Source organism: Talpa occidentalis, unplaced genomic scaffold, assembly GCF_014898055.3.
Source record: "Talpa occidentalis isolate TD23 unplaced genomic scaffold, MPIMG_talOcc4v2.1 talOcc4.7, whole genome shotgun sequence".
NCBI lineage: Eukaryota > Metazoa > Chordata > Mammalia > Eulipotyphla > Talpidae > Talpa > Talpa occidentalis.
In genome coordinates, this window is record NW_023605083.1 from 11783437 (window position 1) to 11801645 (window position 18209).

Consider the following 18209-nt stretch of genomic DNA (forward strand, 5'->3'; position numbering starts at 1 on the left):
CTCACCACCACCCCCTGGCCTATACCTCAGTTGTTCTATGCAAAAATAAATACAAGTGCATGATGTTTTGCTTAGTCTGGCTCTCCTTCCAAATGGCTTTCACATTTTATAGCTCAGAAAATTTTAACTCCTTCCTGTCATGCTGTGTGTCTTGCAAGGTCTCTTTCAGTCCTGCCTCCTGCATCAGCATGTAACCTTTCTATGAACTGTGCTGCACCCTTTTTCCTCACCAGTCTTCAGAATTTTCTTCTCATCACTTATCTTTCCAGGATGTCATTGCAAAAGCTTACTTCTTTTCCATTTAGTTTTTTAGTATGAAGATAAAGGAAGTAAATTTACAAATGTTAGCATTCCAGGTTAGGGGAGTTTCTAACTGGTAGTGGTGGGTGTGTAAGAGATTCACAGAACACCTCGGTCTAAAAGACACCCAAGCATGCAGCTATTTAAAACACTACTATTTACAACAAAGACAAAGTTTGGTAATTCTAAATATGCTATTATATTTTGTAATGTGGAAAATACTTTCTCAAGAATTTAATGTATTCTATTATTATAATAAGTTTTCTTTTTAGTAGTACTAAAAAGAAAATTTTCTCTCCCATGGAGATCATCACGTGATTTTAATTAGTGTTAATCTAATAAGGTGTCATTATATTGTGAATAACACTATATCTGGGCAGTGGGGTAGAATAAATGATCAGAGAATACAGAAAATAAAATATGAACTTTAACCATAGGGTTTAGGGTATGCTCAAGCACGGATGTGGTCAGCCTGAAAAGAATTTTTAAAAATCTGAATTAGTGTGTGTGTGTGTGTGTGTGTGTGTTGGGGTGTGGTGGCAGGGGGAAGGGAGGGAGAAAGAGTGTGTTTTGGCTTTGCTTACCTGGAAGAACTGGAAGGTGTATCAACATTATATTTACATTGTCCATTGGCAACAGTTAGATGAAAATGAGTATACCCTTCAGACAGGGTGTGGTAGACAGAACAATGCCCACCCTCCTATCCCCCAGATATCTACATTCTAATCCTTGAATCTGTGACTGGTATATTACATGGCAAAAAGAAATTAGGTCTGTAATGGAATTCAAGTTTCCAGTTACCTAAACTTGAAAAAGGGAAATTATCTTAGATTATCAAGGAAGGCCTACTCTAATCACATGAACTCTTAAACTCAGGAGAGAGACAGAAGAGTTCGTCAGAGAGCAGTAATATGAGAAAGGCTCCATCCGCCATCTCCACCCTTGACAATGGAAGAAGAGGATCAAAAGCCAATATATAAGACACTCTAGAAGCTGAAACAACACAGTCTACAGCCAGCAAGGAGATAAGGCTTACAATTCTAGGTAGCTGGTGACTAAATTTTGCTAAAACTTGAATTAGCAAGAAAAGCATTCTCCCCTAGAGTTTTCAGAAAGGACAGCTTGTTGACATCTTGATGTTATTCTGGTTGATTGTACTAGACTTCTGACTACAGAACTGTAAAATCATGTGTTGGTGTTGTTTTAAGACTCCAAGTTTGTGGTAATTTGTTAAAACAACAAGAAATGAATACACAGTCAATTAATACTGTTTCTATCACCAAAGTTATCACTACAACAGAGAGGGAAATGGGATTAAAATCATAATGAATTATCACTTTACATCACTGACCAATGGTAAGGAGTGTGGAGTTTATTTTTAGGATAATGAAAATGCTTTAAAATTGAGTGTGGTTATCTGATAAGGTTAACTGATTTCAAAGGTCTACAAAGAGTTCACCTGACTGAACAAAAACAAAGCAAACAATCCAGTCAAAAGATGGGCAGATGAGCTAAAAAGACACTTCTCCAAAGAGGAAATGTAAATGGCCAACAAGTATACGAAAAAATGCTCAACTAAAAATGGAACTATCATATGCTCCAGTAATTCCACTCCTAGGAATCTACCCAAAGGACACAAAAACATTAATTTGAGAAGAAATCTGCACTCCTATGTTAATTGCAGCATTATTTACAGAAGTCAAGCTATGGAAACAACCTAAATGCCCCTAAACAGCTGACTAGATCAAGAAGATGTGGTATATATACACAGTGGAATACTATTTAGCAATCAAAAATGATAAACTCATGTCTTTTGCAGCAGCATGGATGGAGCTGGAGGGGATTATGCTCAATGAAATAAGTCAGAAAGAAAAAGAAAAATGTTGGATGGTTTCACTTATAAGAGGAATATAACAGGCAACTACAAATCAGAGACATTCAGCAGGGGAGAGAGAGGGAAAAGGATTAAAACAGGGCCAGGAAGTGCACAAGAGACCATGGTGATGGTTCATGGGTGACTTGGTGGTGGGAATTTTATGGGGACTACACCTGAGGGAAGAAAGCAAACTGTAAAAAAATGAATGATGTAAAATATATAGAGAGAAAAAATAGAGTGTGGTAATAACACACAACTCCGAATGTACCAAAAACCATTGCACTATAAACTGTAAGCATGCATAATGTAAATTATATCTCAATAAATTAAAAAAAATCTCCTTAGAATGTAGTGATTATCTCATAAAAACTTTGCTTAAAAAAAAAAGACCCAATTACACACTTACAATGGGTCAACTTTATGGTATATAAATTATACCCCAAAATGTTGAATAAGAAACTTTAATCCAATTTAATCTTTCTTTTTCAACACTGTCACTAGTAACAAATTATCTTGCACAAAAAATGAGAAGGAATTAAAATTTTGTTGCCCTTTTGATTCTTTTTAGTTGGTGTAACCTTAGTGTAAATATTACAGGGTCCCAGAGACCTAAGAAGTAGGGTTTAGACTACCCATTTGTGAACATTCCTAGGCTGCATGCTTCCTCTCCTCCTCTGTTTCCATTACCAATCTGTAAAGATATTTTTTGCCAATGCCACTGTGTTAAGTTACTCAGCTACTGCCATGACCTCTCCTAATTATTCAATTAAAGTCAGTGATTCTTCAGGAGACAGCAAGTGGTACTGCCAAACCTTCTTTGCATGTTTCCCTGCAAACTCCTAAATGAGGGACCCCAAACCTAGCATAGCCATGCGAAGCTACAGTCTCTCCTAGAAATGACTGTGGTATCTCTCCCTCCCTGTCCAACCATGTATCATTCCATTGCATACATGTGGGACAGGGTTTCCAGGATTTGAGTTGGGCTAGTTTGGATCATTTGTACTTGTACGTTTTCTCTAGTCTACTGGTCAGCGGAGTAAGCTAGATTCTTCTATACGCACCCATTTTTCTAAGTTCTATAAATGCTAGCGGCCTTTAATGGGCATGCTGCACATGCATACTTTCTGAGGAAAACTTCAGGGCCTTGGTTACTCAGTGTCCTATCAGACAATGAGGCGCTTTGATGGCAGCCTGATTCAATGGCCATTACACCCTGCTGTTCAGAGCACCATCAGGAACAAAGCCAAAATTGTCTGTTTGCCTTTCCCTCTGATTTAGTACATTGGAGCAAACTTCCCATTGCCAGTGTTTCCCACCCGTGACAAGGCGCTCTCTGAGGCTAATTCTCTATGAAGCAATACCCTCTTCTGGTTAACAGAATAGTTGGATGAAAAATTCAGAAATGCCAATTTGAACTGACTTATGTTATGAAAAGCTTACAAACTGCTTGTCTTTTATTGCAGCTACTAAATCATGACAGGGGGTAGAGAAAGAAGAATTTAAAAAAAAAAACAAAACTGCTTTTTATTTTTATTTTCCTGGTGAGGTTTCTGTGATCTCTTTATTAGACACAATATGTGTCAGCTATTCAACTCATAAAAAAGCAGAAAAATATGCCAGGAAAGAAGAAATATTTTCTGTCTCTCCCTTCCTGTGAAAACTTCAAATGAGCTCATCTGTGTTCTCTCCTTTCAATGAAAGATATGCTCATCCCTCAGCCCTCATCTTCTTCTCATTTTCTATTGATGATGTCAGGCAGGTCTTACAGTATCTCTTTGTAATCTTATAAAATCAATGACAACCAAAAACGTTTCCCTTATGGCTATGACCTCATCAATGGTCTACACCTGGACAGGCCTCATCTACATTGGTAAGTAAAGCTAAACCCCACTGATCCAGACTGAAGCAATTTTCTAGGAAACTACTGCTTTCCTTCAAAACCCTGCCTATACCAGTTAGATCTGGAAGATTACTGAGCAGCGTGGTCGAGCGCTGCCTAACTGGTCCTGATGGTGTGTCACTTTGTGTGCGCACCAGAAACTCTTCTTACCCACGCCTGCTAATTCCTGGATACAAAGGAATCAGTTCTTCAAAATGTTAGTAGGTGACATCTGGTCACATTCCTGGCCCCCATTTCCTTCTCTACTAGATGCTACTCTCATCTGCACTCTGAACAATGAAAAAGCCTTAATTGCAAATTTAAGGCAAGGGGATTTTTTGCCACTGAGTCTACATGGTTGTGAGCTTCCTGGGCTGAATGAGGGAGGTAGACAGGAAAACAATGGCCATCTCCATGGTGAGAGATGTTTGTAAGGCACACTCTCAAGTTGTTAAGATGTAAGAGATAAAATCAATGCATAATGGATGAGTTTGGAGAGATGCAAAAGGTGCTAAATATCATCTTTTACAGGCCCCCAAAGAGGACAGAGCAAGGAATATTTGGTGTATTAGTATGTCTAAAATGAAATGGTGCTCTCATGTTAAAAAAAAAATTGTATAGAGAGGTGCACTGGACCTAAAATGAATCTGAGAGGCAGTATTGGAGACACACTGAGCCCAGAAGTTAGGGTAGCTCACTGTTGGAGGTTTAGCTGTGGGCCAGGGCCATGTTATGTGTCCCTCATCACAAGTCACTGCCTTTGCACTAAATCCAGATGCTGCAACCACTTTCCAGATGAATGATTCAGCTTTCTGTGTTGACATTGAGGTATGGAGAGAGAGGAGTTCTGCAAAGTGTTTGTGAGCACTCTGATTTCTGAAAAGGAATCATTCCTAATGTAAAAATAATGTGGCTTTTGTTTTATACATTATCCTCATAAATAATAACAATAATAGCTAATAAATATTGAATGCTTGTTATATTCAAGGCACAATTATAGGCATTTTATATGAATGAATGCATTTAATCTCAATAAGAACCCCCTTAGTCAAGCACTATTATTATCACCCTTTTACAAATGAAGAAATTGAGTATGAAAGTATAAAGGCAGAGAGTATAGAGCTAAGAAGTGAAAAAGCAGGATTCACACCCAGACCATGAGGCACTCAGCAGGCTTACCATGTCTGTTTTCATGAATTATTATGCACAAATTTTCCTGTATGTGATCAACTCATGGGACTTGGTAAGATCAAAGTTGATACTTTTCTTATAAAATCATGGGGATGGTGAAATATCTTGAGCTTCAAAGAATTTCTTTCCCTCCTTGGCCTACATTCATATTGAAGTCAAGGTATAAGCGTTGCAATGACTTTGAAAGGACAGAGGCACTAAGATTTCATTGCAAGTGAATCAGCACCTAAATCTAGCCTTGAAAAATTTCAGAGTGAAGACATATAGTAAAAAAATATACGGAAGCAAATTTGCACTAATATTTTATAATTTTAGAATGATTTTCAGGATGGGTTTCATTTTAGAAAAGCTGAGAGGGTGAATTGAGTGTAAACTATGTACCTGGCATTGAACTAAGTGTTTTCCTACATGTGCAATCTTATTTAATATCACAACAATCTTGTAAAATATTAATTTCATTTTTACAGAAGAGGACAAAGACTCAATAAGTTTGTCTAACATCACATAGAAAATAAGCAGTATAATTATTTTCTTGTAATCCAATTTAGAAATGATTGATATCCATTCCCCCCAATTTAGGTTGCATTTCAGTAGTATCTTATATGCCACTACACAAGGTCTCGAAGCATATATTTGAAAAAATTTTTTTTTGGTGACAACCTCAATTCTAGGTAGCACTGTACACATCTATTGCCTTTGATAGTCTGTATGGATCATGGAGCACAAAACTCACATCTTATTGACTGCTACATGTCAACAATACTTGGCAGAGGGTGTGTTCAGAACAGTAGCTGGTGAGCCTCTTAATCCTGAGTTTGGCCTTGGCACAGAGGTAGATGATAATCCCAGGTGAAGACAGAAATACAATCTTAACAACATTCACATTTGGAGTCTTAACTTTTAGAGGGACTGTTTGATAGATTTGCCGGCAGACCGTAACAAACCCAGGCACTTAAATACAAAGACGTTGTTCCCTAAGCCCTGGGTATGGTGTTTGTGATCTTACTTAACTGGTCAGCCCCCTCCCTCCCTTTCCCAGGTGCCCCACTGGCTGCTCTGTCTCCCTTCCCTGGCTTTGAACCTGTTGGCAGCCACCAATAGCTCCTTTTCAAAGAGCTGAAGACAAACCTGATGTTACAATTGCCTTGCTTAATTCCAGACAGGTTTCTATTAATTGCATTAAATTCAGGTGAAAAAAGGGTATTTAATCTGTGACAGAGTTAAACCATATCTGGATAAATATAAATAAGAGAGATAATCCCCCAAGAGCCATCATTAGCCAGCAATTGGAAGGGCGTCAGCAGCACCCATGTTATGGCAGGGCAGAGGGTGGAAGGCAGGAGATTTAACAAGATTGGTGCTGAGCATCTGGACTCTGCATAAAGGGGGGAATAAAGATTGTGACTGGAATACATTAGGAGAAAAGCAAACGTTCTATTCACACACACAAAGGCATTAATAATATCAGTCTCTAATCCACCCCAGGGCCCCTTAGCTTGCCTTATTCATTGTTGACTTTCATCTTCCCTACAAAGCCTCCTACTAAAGGTCCCTTCCCAGATCAGCCTGAGGTCATGGGGGCAGAAAGACTGTTGCTAAACAGATATGCAAGGGAGTAGCATGTGTGACTGGAGAACAGTGTGACAACATAATCCCAGCCTGGACCGATGAGGTCAGTGTGGGGTGATGTTGGCTTTTCCAGCATCTACTGAATCATCTGATGGAAGCAGCAACTGAAAAGAATAAATACAAACACATGCAATGTACCGCCACAAAGACTGCGTGGCCCAGATCTGAGGGAAAAGGACCCGATTTTGGTGGGTCAGTAGGGATATGAAGGAAACAATGAGCTGGGAGTTATGAGATCTCAGTTCTGTTCTTTCCCCTGCTAGCTGAGCAGCGGTATAACCTCAGGTGGGCTGGCCTCAGAATTGAGGGCTCTGATCCAGCTGGTATCCAAGGTCTCCTTTGGTTTCAAAGGCTAGGATGTGGCCTATGTAAGAGAGGTTTTTTTTTTTTTTTTTTTTAAAGTACGTCATTCCAAGACCACAGCCTTGGGAGACATTCTGAGGTCATGGTGTGCAGGATATTTTTGCCTAACCTCCATGGATAAAGGCAAAGTGCTGGCAGGTGAATTAAAGTAAGAGGTTGAAATAAAACAGAATCAGCGAGATTACTCCTGCTCCAAAGTGTGACCACAGACTTCCAAATACCCATGGGTCCCAGTCTTCTGGGCAACAGGTGGAACAAGGAGAAATGACAGGAGCTTTTAGTGATCTCTGGTCACAGAATTCAAGCTCCCTACATGCTACTTCTTACACACATCTCTTTTGTCATGTCATTTGTTGGCCTTTCCTCTACATCTGCTTATCCAAATTCTACTCATCCTAACTCCAAGACCTGTCAAATTGAATGAAATATCTTGTACACCCTTTGACTTATGTTATAGCACTTAAGACACAGCATTTATTTCAGTCAACCTCATATCACACATCACCTCCATTTAATTAGCTGCCTTAATATGAGCTTCCTGGAGGCAGGGTGTGGGTCTTTTCTATCTATGCATCCCTGGGCCTGCTTTGCACATTGAAGGCACCCACTCACTAACATTTTCTTAATTGAACTGAACCAGGGTTTTCATGTTACCTGCTAAAGTGACGGCAATGGAGACAGAGTCATATCCCAAGGCATTTGTGGCATTACAAGTGTAGAAACCCACATCAGCTTCCACTGGTGCCAGGATCTGTAAGGAATCATCTGGCTGTAGAAGAATCCTGGAGCAACAGAAAAGAAATGTAGACCTGGTCAGGTCAGTTGACTCCTTTTTTGGCATTCTGAATTGGTCAAGCAGGAAGGAACCTCAGGGGACAGTCTGAACCCTGTTTTAACAACAGGGAAAGAACAGCCATTGTGAGAACTCAGGAGCCCAAGCTCTCCTGCCACTTTAGTTGGTGTGATTCTAGTAGCAATTCTAAATACAGAGGTTGTTGATTGCTGATGCAGCTTGCTGATTCCTCGATCTAAATGCTACCAGTTGGAGCAGACAGCATAGATGCATGGAATATATGTAATACACACATCAAGGGGGAGGGGTGTTAGAGCAAATGGTGCAGATGAATTTGGGGAAAACTTATTTAGGAAAAGATGAAGTCACAAAATATTGAGGCTTGGTTGGATGTTGGAAAGCAGGAAGAGCTTCTAGTTATGGAGAAAGGCATCTGTTAAGGCTTGGTGGTAGGAGAGAATCACATATTGGTAAGAGGATCTTAATGCACATATTTGAAGGAGATTATATGTGTAACTGCCTCTCAGTTCTATGTGCCATATATCTATTGCCTTCATCAGTCCATAAACATGGACTATTTATTGTTTTATTTCCTACAACTCTTGGGAGAGGGCCCTTTGTAGAGAAGGTACCCAGTAGAAAGAAAGCAAAGTCTGATGTTTAGTATAAAGGATGATAATCCCACAATAACCACCCTCTATTCCTGATACCTAGCTTTTCCTGAAAAGAATTTAAAGAACCATTTAAATCTCAGTCTCCTATTTTTTTCTTATCTAGATTTATGCCATTTCTAAGATCTACTCATGCAATTAATCAGAGTAATGACTTATGATTTGTTGACTTGGTGAGGCTGATGATAACTGAAAATATATGTGGAGGTGGGACACCAGGAAGATCGGGAAGATGGGTGCAAAGGTCAGAGATCCAGAGTCTGGACCTGGCAGGGCCTTAGGTTGATAAATCACTCTACCGCACAGAGATGGTTAAAGTGTGATTTTTGAGACCCCAAAATAAATTATTTCCCTCTTCATGGATGTTTCCACCTTCTTAGATCCAAAAGGCCCAAGGAACTAGTCACCTAATACCCTGCTAATACTGATCCTTAGCAACCAAGCAGGTAATAGGGGTTGTTTTTTAAGAAAGGGGAAAAAATCATGAAAATATCAGGAAAGCTCACAAGACGCAGTGGTGAACTTAAGACTGAGAGTCAGATCTCCAGCCCTACCAACACATACTCCCCCAACACAAGTCTTTTTTTCTTCATTATTTCTCTTGTTGGATCCTCCCCAGGCTCTATGGTACTGCCGGCACGGCACCACTTTAGTCAGCTCTTATTTATTCTGAGGTGGGTGATGAGCCCGGCAATGAATCATGTCTCCTCAACTCTGCTTTTGGCCTTGCGCCCAATGCATTGCTTATTCTCACCTCCTGTCAGAGGAAAAGCAAGGTTTACATCAACCAACCTTCACTTAACTGAAATCTGGACAGTTCTGGTATAAAGGGAGAAGAAAATAGAAACCTCAGCTCAAGGGACATTTCTGGGTTTGTGTTTGATTCACTGCCATTCTACACCATTGCTGCTGTGACTGGGAACAGCCAGGCATTTCCTGTACTAAGCTAGAGCTGAAACTTCATGAAAGGTGACAGATTGTGGTAGACTTTATTATTTACTCACTCATTCTTCAACTGTTAGGTGTTTTCTCTCAGAGGCAAACAATTCCATGTTAGTTTTTAGTTTATCTCAAATGAGCTAATAAGAGAATGATGTCCATACAACTTACTCATCTGTAGTGGTCACCCAGTTTAGGTATTAATGTCACTGTTTCTAAAGGAATCTTAATAGTGAGACATAGTATCATTGCTAAATCTCCTCAATGTTCAGGCTTATTTAGTAAAAAAAAAAATAAGCACTGACATTATGATTTAAATCTTTATGATGTCCCAGGAATGCCTCCATAACAATTTCCAAACAGGTATAAAGGTCTAATAAAATTTCACTAGAACTGACTTCCCAGGATGATTTCATTTGGTGATCAATTTCACCATATTCAAAAGGCAGGGATTAAAATTTGCTAATTTCTAAGTTCACTAGGACTACTGCCTCCCTAAAACTGACACCATTTCTGTCTTCCCTACAGAAGAGAATATTCAGAGCAGGCGGCAAGAAGATAGGACTCAACATTATTTTGGTCCTGTTATAATAGGCATTGGTTTCGCACATTCAGCTTATCAAACTCAAAACACAATTGAAGTATGTTTTCCTATCAGCAGAGATAACTTCTAAAATGAGGAATATAAGGAATTTCCAGACCATCCTTTGGTATTTGCAGAGATCTTTCTATTTGACAAAACTAAACATTCTGAATGAAGAGTCAAGTATAAGGAAGGAGAAGGGACAAGAAGATTGTGAAGAAGGGAGAGGGGTACATATTAGCCAATAATACCACCCCCCGATATATTAGCTCTCCATAGTCAAATAATTTTTTTCCCCATAGAACGACCACAACTGCATGATTGTAAGCAGAGGATATAAACTCCACAACCACACTATAACTATTTTTTTTTTTTTTTGAGGGGGGTAAGTTTTGTAGCTACATCAGTTCTTCCAGGCACTGGTGCTGTGGTGACCATGCTTTCTGCTGAAGTCTGAAAGCTGGAAAAAAAGTTGGAGGATGAGGGGGCTACCCCTGGTGCAGCAGCTTGAGCACAGCCCTGTGAAGCTGTCCACAGCCTCTGCAGCACGGGTTCGATTCCCAGCCAGCCAGGGAGATACACACATGGCGCGGCAGACCTCTCCTGTCTCGCTCGCTGCTCCCTTCGGCAGTGTTTTCAGTCCATCTGCCTGTTCTGTTTCCCACTTTGTCTCTGATGAATTCCCTCACCCTCCCATGCCTATGGCCTGTACCCCAGCTCTTGTATAAAAAAAAAGTTGGTAGATGGGAAGGGAAAAGAGCCAACACACCAGGCACAAAGCTGGAAGGGCCTGAATGAGGATGGGAATAAGAAAATGGAAGGGAAGGAATCTAGATATGGAGATTTTACAATTATATATTCTTTCATTCCACAAGCTGGGTTTACAAATGTAAAGAATCTAAAATATTTGCCTTTATAAAAATAGTTTTAAATATCATCTTAAGACAAAACCTACATGGGACAAAAATCTGAATGCCATTTATTGCAAATACTCAAATTACTTATTGTCATAAAACTGAACAATTAAGCTCAAAGGGGTACATAGTTTTTTGGTCATAGAGATAGGATTTAAAATAGGATTCTTGGTCCAGCATTTTTTCAATCTATTATGTCATCAATATGCCTGTAAAGTTAGTAGGTGGGAGTTTGGAGGTTGCCACTAGGAGGCAAAATAAATTCTGAAGAGGGTTCCCATCCAGGGATCTCTAGGAAACATGACAAAGCAAAGGAAAAGGCTTAGTGTGGAGACTGAGGTTTGCTTTAGCTTCTCAAGTCTGACATTTAGGAAGAGAGATTCCTGGAAAAAAGCATTTCTTTGTATTTCAGGCATCTACTTTATTAATTTAACTTAATTTGTTAGTAGCTGATTTCTGTCAGTTCGTATTTAGGTTTCAAATTTGACAGGCCCATTTTAGAATGCACAGGCACAGAAACATAGTGCTGCTTTCCAAGCAAAACCAGAAAGATTTCTCTGGGGTTGTTTGGAATTTAAGGAATCAGAGGATGAGGGGACAAGGGCATAATTAAGACCTACATAGCAAATGATACTGTGGTCATATTAGGTATATTCATACTCACTGCTTTCTTCCCATACCCACACCACACTTCCCTTTGGGTTTTCTAGGTTAAAAGTTACTGCTTTATTTCTCTGGCCATAATTTGAGCCAGAAAATGAAGGAACAGTTTTGTCTTTATGGTGGCCTTTACTTGTAAGTTTCTTTGTGACCACAGATCTGTGTAAGCATTCCACCCATTAAGCCAAGGAGCAGTTGAGAGAGTACAAATAATTGTTTTAGTTACATAAATAAAATCCTCATCATCCATGTGTAGGAGATGGACAAAGTGTTTGTAGGCGTGTGCTATCAAGTACGAGCTCCTGGAGGTGAAGCCGTCTCCTCTGTGTTTAGAAAAACACAGTGAGAAAGTGCTCTTATTGGAAAAGGAGGCAGCTCTGGGTATCTAAAGGGAAGCCCCAGCAATTCTGTGATAGGTGGCACCATGATGCCATCTGAAGCCTTGGGGCAACTGTGAGTGCCACTGTCGTCTGCAGGCTCAGCGCTCGGTGAGCCTCTATCATCAAGCATGGGGAGCTGCTGTGTGGAGGAGGAGAAGATTTCCTGACTTGGAGTCAAGAGACGTGGAGTCGTGTGCTGTCGAATCTGTGAACCTGAGTTCTCCTGCAAATTGAGGATAATGCTGATTCCAGAGAGTTCTTAGAGGAGCAAATAAAGACAAATATAGACTCATTTCTATTTTTCACTAAGTAAATTGGCATGAGCTTAAACATATGCATTAATCAATTAGTAATTTTTTTAAACCTATGTTACCATTTTGGAATTTTTCCTTGGAATTTCCAGTTGTCAAAGGAAATTTGCAAGCTCTGGATACAGAAATACCCAGCTGTTATGTAGGCCATGAAGTATCATGCAGGAAGCATTCTGAAACCCATTTTAGGACTCAGCACAGGAAGCTGGCAATAATAAACATCTTCCTCATTTTTTTCCAATTTACCTGCCCCACCTCTCCACACCAACTGGCCGCTTCAGTCAGGAGGGCCTCTTTGACCTTCCTTGTCATTAATTTGGAGCTGAATTCATGCTTTTCTTCCTCCTGCCTGCCCTCCCAAATTCTCCCTACCCCCTAAGAATGGGTTCAAAGTTTACCTCCTTGTGCTATTATAGTCCACAAGACCCCCTTCCTTCCCTGACCATGCAGAGCTGTCCTAAGCTGTATCAAAGCACCCTGCACCCCCAAAGCCCCATTCCTTCAGGTAGATTAAAAACTATCACTGGGGCTGGGAATCTTTAATTTCTTTCATGGTTCCCTCTTCAGCTTAGTGTTGACACACTCACTAAAAGCCCATTTAATTACTTCCAAAGCAGTGACGCTGCAGATGATCAAACTGATGATGTGGCATCGTGGTTACAAGCACAGATTCCAGAGCTCTAGTGACTGGGTTCCAGCCCAGCTGCACCACTTTGCACCACAAGCTTTGCAAACTTGGGCAGGCAATTTACTTGGCTTCTTAGTGACCCCGTCTCCCAGCCTATCTAGGGTGGCTATGAATATTTGACGTGAATTCATGTATTTAAAGAACACAGAAAAATGTTTGAAATGTAGTAAATGCTAAGAAAGTACAGGTCACAGTTATTTTGTTGTCATTGACATCCCCATTATCACTCTCAGGGCCCGCATCTGTGTCTTCTGGATGTTGTGAGAAGCTGCTTTGCATGGGAAAATGACCGGGAAATGTAGGACTTTCATAGAAAAAAAGACATAAGGAATATGGGGAGGGAGCAAGGGGCTGGGAATACATGGGTGGTGGCAACTGGAAATGGAAAAGGGGCTGAGATGAAGCCACGTGGCATATGAGGTTGGCAGCTGCCTCAGTTCTATTCTTGACTCAGGAATCTCTGAATAAGGACAATTATTTCCATAAATGCTTTAACACTATTAACCAAATACTGAAATCCTAGACTACTTAAGAAAAGTCAGAATCCTGCAATTGTAAAAAAGTATATAAATAATGAAGCAAAAGAATGAGAATTGGAAAAAGTGATTGAGAAGTAAATAAACAGCTAAAGGAGGTGTGTTTGAACATTCACTCCAGGCTGTAGGAGATGTTGAAGACTTGCCTTCCTTATCCCAAAATGCAAAATAAAAAAAAATTCTTTTCTGTTTAGAGATTTTTTTATATTAGAAAAATCAGATCTGCCATAGAGAGGGGGAACCAATAGTTATTAGACAAGTGTATCAGCTTTATGTAATTTTATTTTATCATGTTACTAGATTAGCATTATCCCATTTGAGAGAGGAAGCAAATGCTCAAGAATGGAAATAATGTGCTCAGCTAATGCATGGCAGAATTAGGTATGGAGAGGGACCTTTAACCTTTTAAAAAATTGACCATATCCAGGAATCCACTGGGGCCTAATAGGAAGGCATGTGGTTTGGCTTCCTTTCTCCTGGAGGGTAGTTTGTGCCAACGTGTGCAGTTACTCAGGGAAATGGACAATCACTAACAAGAATATTCTGGATTTTAAATAGCTGCAACGCATGTGGTTTGGCCTCATTTTTGTTAGCAATAATTTGTGCCAAGGTTTGTAGTTACTCAGGGAAATGGACAGTCACTGACAAGAATATTCTAGATTTTAAATAGCTTGAAGCTGGAAGAAAAGAAAAAATGCTGTGAGAAGACCTCCCCCTCGAGCAAGAATTTTTTTCTGAAACTAAAAATTATAGTAGCCAGAGACTCGCAAGGGAGATTTTGGTTCCATACAGATATTTTGGGCAAAAGATTTGATGTTCATGAAGAGTTTCATCTCACCATTCGGCTAGGGAAATTTTTTAAACCTTTGCTGTTTTTAATGTTATTGCAAACTGAAGTTATTTAATATCTGACGTGCCATGATTGCTCCAGGTGGAAGCACAGAAAATATTTTTGGAATGGTAGAGGCCACCTGACCACACATTCTTAACCCTCACCTAATGCTTTTTACCAAACCCTGCAGCTTCTCTTCAGAAGTTCATGAAATCTGGAATTTGCTAATATGTGTAGTTTTATGTGCTTGCTAGGTAATTTATTTCAAACTACAAAACTCTGCATGAAAAGACTGACTGGATTTTCTATTTACCTAGACTAGGAATCACCAGACTCCAGCCAGCTGCCACCTGCTTTTGTAAATAAAGTTTTATTGGCAAGACGCCACACCAGTTTATATACTTTCTATGGCTGCTTTTCTGCTACAGTGGCAAAGTCGAGTGGATGGGACAGAGAAAGGATGGTCTGTAAAACTACAATGGTTACTATGTGGCCCTTGGTAAGAAAGGTTTGCTGGAGGACTAAGGGTGCCTTGTGGGTATGGTGTGGGGACATGCACAGGAGGAGGAGTGACCTTTGCCTTTGAATTATACCCAGTGTTGTAGATCAATTAAAAAAAATTAAAAAGGAAAAATAAAAAGTTGCTGACCTAGAACATAGAAGAATTTTCACTTCTGGTTTTTGCTTCAGTGTCTTCCTCATTTACATAAAAATGTTAACTACTTTGAAAAAACCCTGTCATTTTCTAAGATGTTCCTGGGAATAATAAATTGAGGGCATTCTTTTAAGATAACCCAGACTCTAAACGAATAGTCTCTGATGCTAAGCTTCCTCTATGTTACCTTGTAAATGAGAAATATAAAGCTTTCAAGGGAAACAGATCTAGTTCAGGGATATGGCTAATGGCCCCCCATGCTCTCTGCTGCCTGACTCATGCTGGTCATTTCTGGGACCTTTGCATGACAACTTCTCCCAAACACTTTATTTTTATTTTATTTTGCTGAGGCTTATGTATTTACTGGAACAGCTTCTTTTTCTCTGACTTCTAGTCTTACATTTTTCAACCGGGAAAAACATTTGTCATCCCATTTCCTTTAGTTCTATAAAGGAAACAAGCAAAACCAAATTGCAACTGGTTTCTTCTTCCTTTCCTATCTGCCCTGACTCCAGTTTTCATATTATCTACCAACTTGAAATGGGTAACTTACATACAGTACTGTTCACAGCCATGGTTCTGAAATTGCCCTGGAGGCACTTTCCATCCGAGTCTCTCTTTCATTTTGAGAAGTTTCCATCTGTGGATACAATTTGTTGCCCAAGACAAAGTCTTCCACATTCTCTTTAATTTATCCCCTATTCAACACTGTCTCCAATTCAACATTGTCCAAATCTTTTTGTGAAGTATAAGAATTTATAGCACATAGATTTCTCCTTTTTATCAAATCAGAAATAGGAATAGCAAGGAAATGCCAGTGGATTATAAACATCCCCTCCTGTTGCCTCAATTTGGGCTGATCATGTTTCATCACACTGTTTTCCTAGATATGTTTCTACCTCAACTCTGAACAACTGCTAGGCATTCCTTATTTTGAGGAGTAAAGTTCCTTATTTGGTGATGTTCTGGAAGATGATGTGATACACTGGCTCCTAATCTAAGTGGTGATTGTTACAGATACTGACAGATGAGTAACCATTATGAACCAGGCACTTCATGGATATTTCTGTTCTTCATACCTTGGCTTTTCTGCAGAGAAGGTATGATGATTTTAATTTAACTAACGAGAAAGCCAAGGTTAAAGTGATCAGAGAGGTTAAAGTGGACTCACAGGATACTAAGCATAATTGAAAGTATAGCTTAAGTTGCTCTGATTTTAGAGTTTCTGTCCTCCTACCACTGTAGGTTGCTCTCTGTGTTAAATGATGTACCTTCCGGTTGCTCCTCTTGACCAAGATGATGGAGACAGTGAGAAGGGCCCAACCAGAATCAGCATAGGTGGAAAACAGGGTTAGATTTAGAGATTACAAGGCAAAAACTCCCAGGCATTCCTCTTTTCCCTAGTTGCATGTTGATGGACTATCACCCACGAGTCTTTTCCCCACCCTAAAGAAGGAGTTGGTATTTGATTCATGCAATCCAGCCTTATATTATTCTTTATCTTCACCTGGATTCTTTTTGAAAAAAATCACATAACGTTTAGGAAAGTCATGTTTAAGTGCATTAAGGCTTCCTTTAGCTGCACTATGTGTAATGTTGGCTCACTATGGGCCAACAGTGTTGAATAACAAACAAGGACTTCTCTACTACTTATCAGCAGTATTTAGATCTTTCTCAGAGAAAAGCATCAATCTTCATCTAACTTCCTCTCCCGTTTGGTAAGTTAACTTCCAGTGCCAATTTTGGAGAATCTAACTTTTCCATAAGGAAGTCATCAATATCCTTATATTGTTTTCAGAGTTGGATTCAGATATAGAAATATTGAACATTTATTTGTACATATTTCATGAACCTCCTGGTATTAGCTATTGGGTAGTTATAAGGTCTTTCTAGTGTTGGACCCTACCCAAATGAAAATCAGTTTTTGCCTGAACCTTAATTCAATATGTAGTGAAGATTAGGAGGGACCAATAAGTGTTCAGTGTTTATACAGAGTAACTGAAAAGCATGGAATGGTTTAGCTTCATCTTGCTTGTGGTCCAGGTCTCTAAACACACACATGCACAGGCCATCAACACTGTAAACATGCACAGCAAGAGACACAAACACAGATGGAACAATTATAATGTTTACTGAGTGTCTATTATGTGCCTAGCATGGTGAGTATTTATAGCTGGGTGTGTGTATGTAAAGGTAGAATGCCCGGGAGTAGAAGAAAAGCTCCTCCCTAAAACAGATGTGCCAAAAGAAGAGCAGAAGTCTTATAGACTGGAAGTCAGTTCATCAGAGGATTCAACGTTAATTTATTCTGAGCCAACCTGACCCTAATATCTCCTTTTTTTCCTAAACAATGGCAAATCCATGTATTCTGCAAAGGTTGAAATCAATAAAGGCATAGTCTCTGAAGCCAGATTGATTTGGGATCAAATGCCAGCTTAACCACTGATTTAGTGTAAGAGCAAGTTAGTCTAATATTCCTGTGCTTCAATTTTAACATTTTAAAAATTGTAAAAATAACCTCAAAGGGTTAAGAACAAATGAACATGTGGAGAATATCTGAAACCATACCGAGCTCAACGTAGATGCTCAATAAGTGTTGAGGTAAAGATGATGTGATTTCTGCACTGGCTGGGCTGTGGTGGGAGACTGGATACCATAGCTATCATGCTCTGTACTGACTCTACAGCAGTGCCTTTCAAATTGTACAGTTGTGTAGCATAGCTTTTGCCTGAACTTGGGATTTCCTGGAACTTCTCTAGTGGAGAACATGTTGGCAAGGCAGAGACATTTAGTTGGAAGCAGATATCATTCTGGAACTCTGCCATAATTGTATATAAAGACTCATGTTCAGATCATGTAAAACCATGCAGATCTCAGGTTCCAGCAATTAGGACATCTTCCTACTAATCAGTGGAGTCCATTAGTCCTATACTCATTCGCTCATCAGTTTATCATCTGTTGAGTATGTATTACATTCTTAGAATTGTGTAGAAAATAAGACATATGTCC

General features: G+C 39.6%; 1 protein-coding gene across 5 annotated transcripts in view; it reads right to left on the reverse strand.

The window, feature by feature from the left end:
- Window positions 1-18209, reverse strand: part of ADAMTSL1 (ADAMTS like 1) — an 861052-nt gene that overhangs the window by 74040 nt on the left and 768803 nt on the right. For all 5 annotated transcript variants that reach the window (XM_054689145.1, XM_054689144.1, XM_054689147.1 and 2 more), the window contains one exon: window positions 7893-8020. In XM_054689145.1, coding sequence (XP_054545120.1) covers window positions 7893-8020 — 128 coding nt within the window. The remainder of the gene's footprint in view (window positions 1-7892; window positions 8021-18209) is intronic.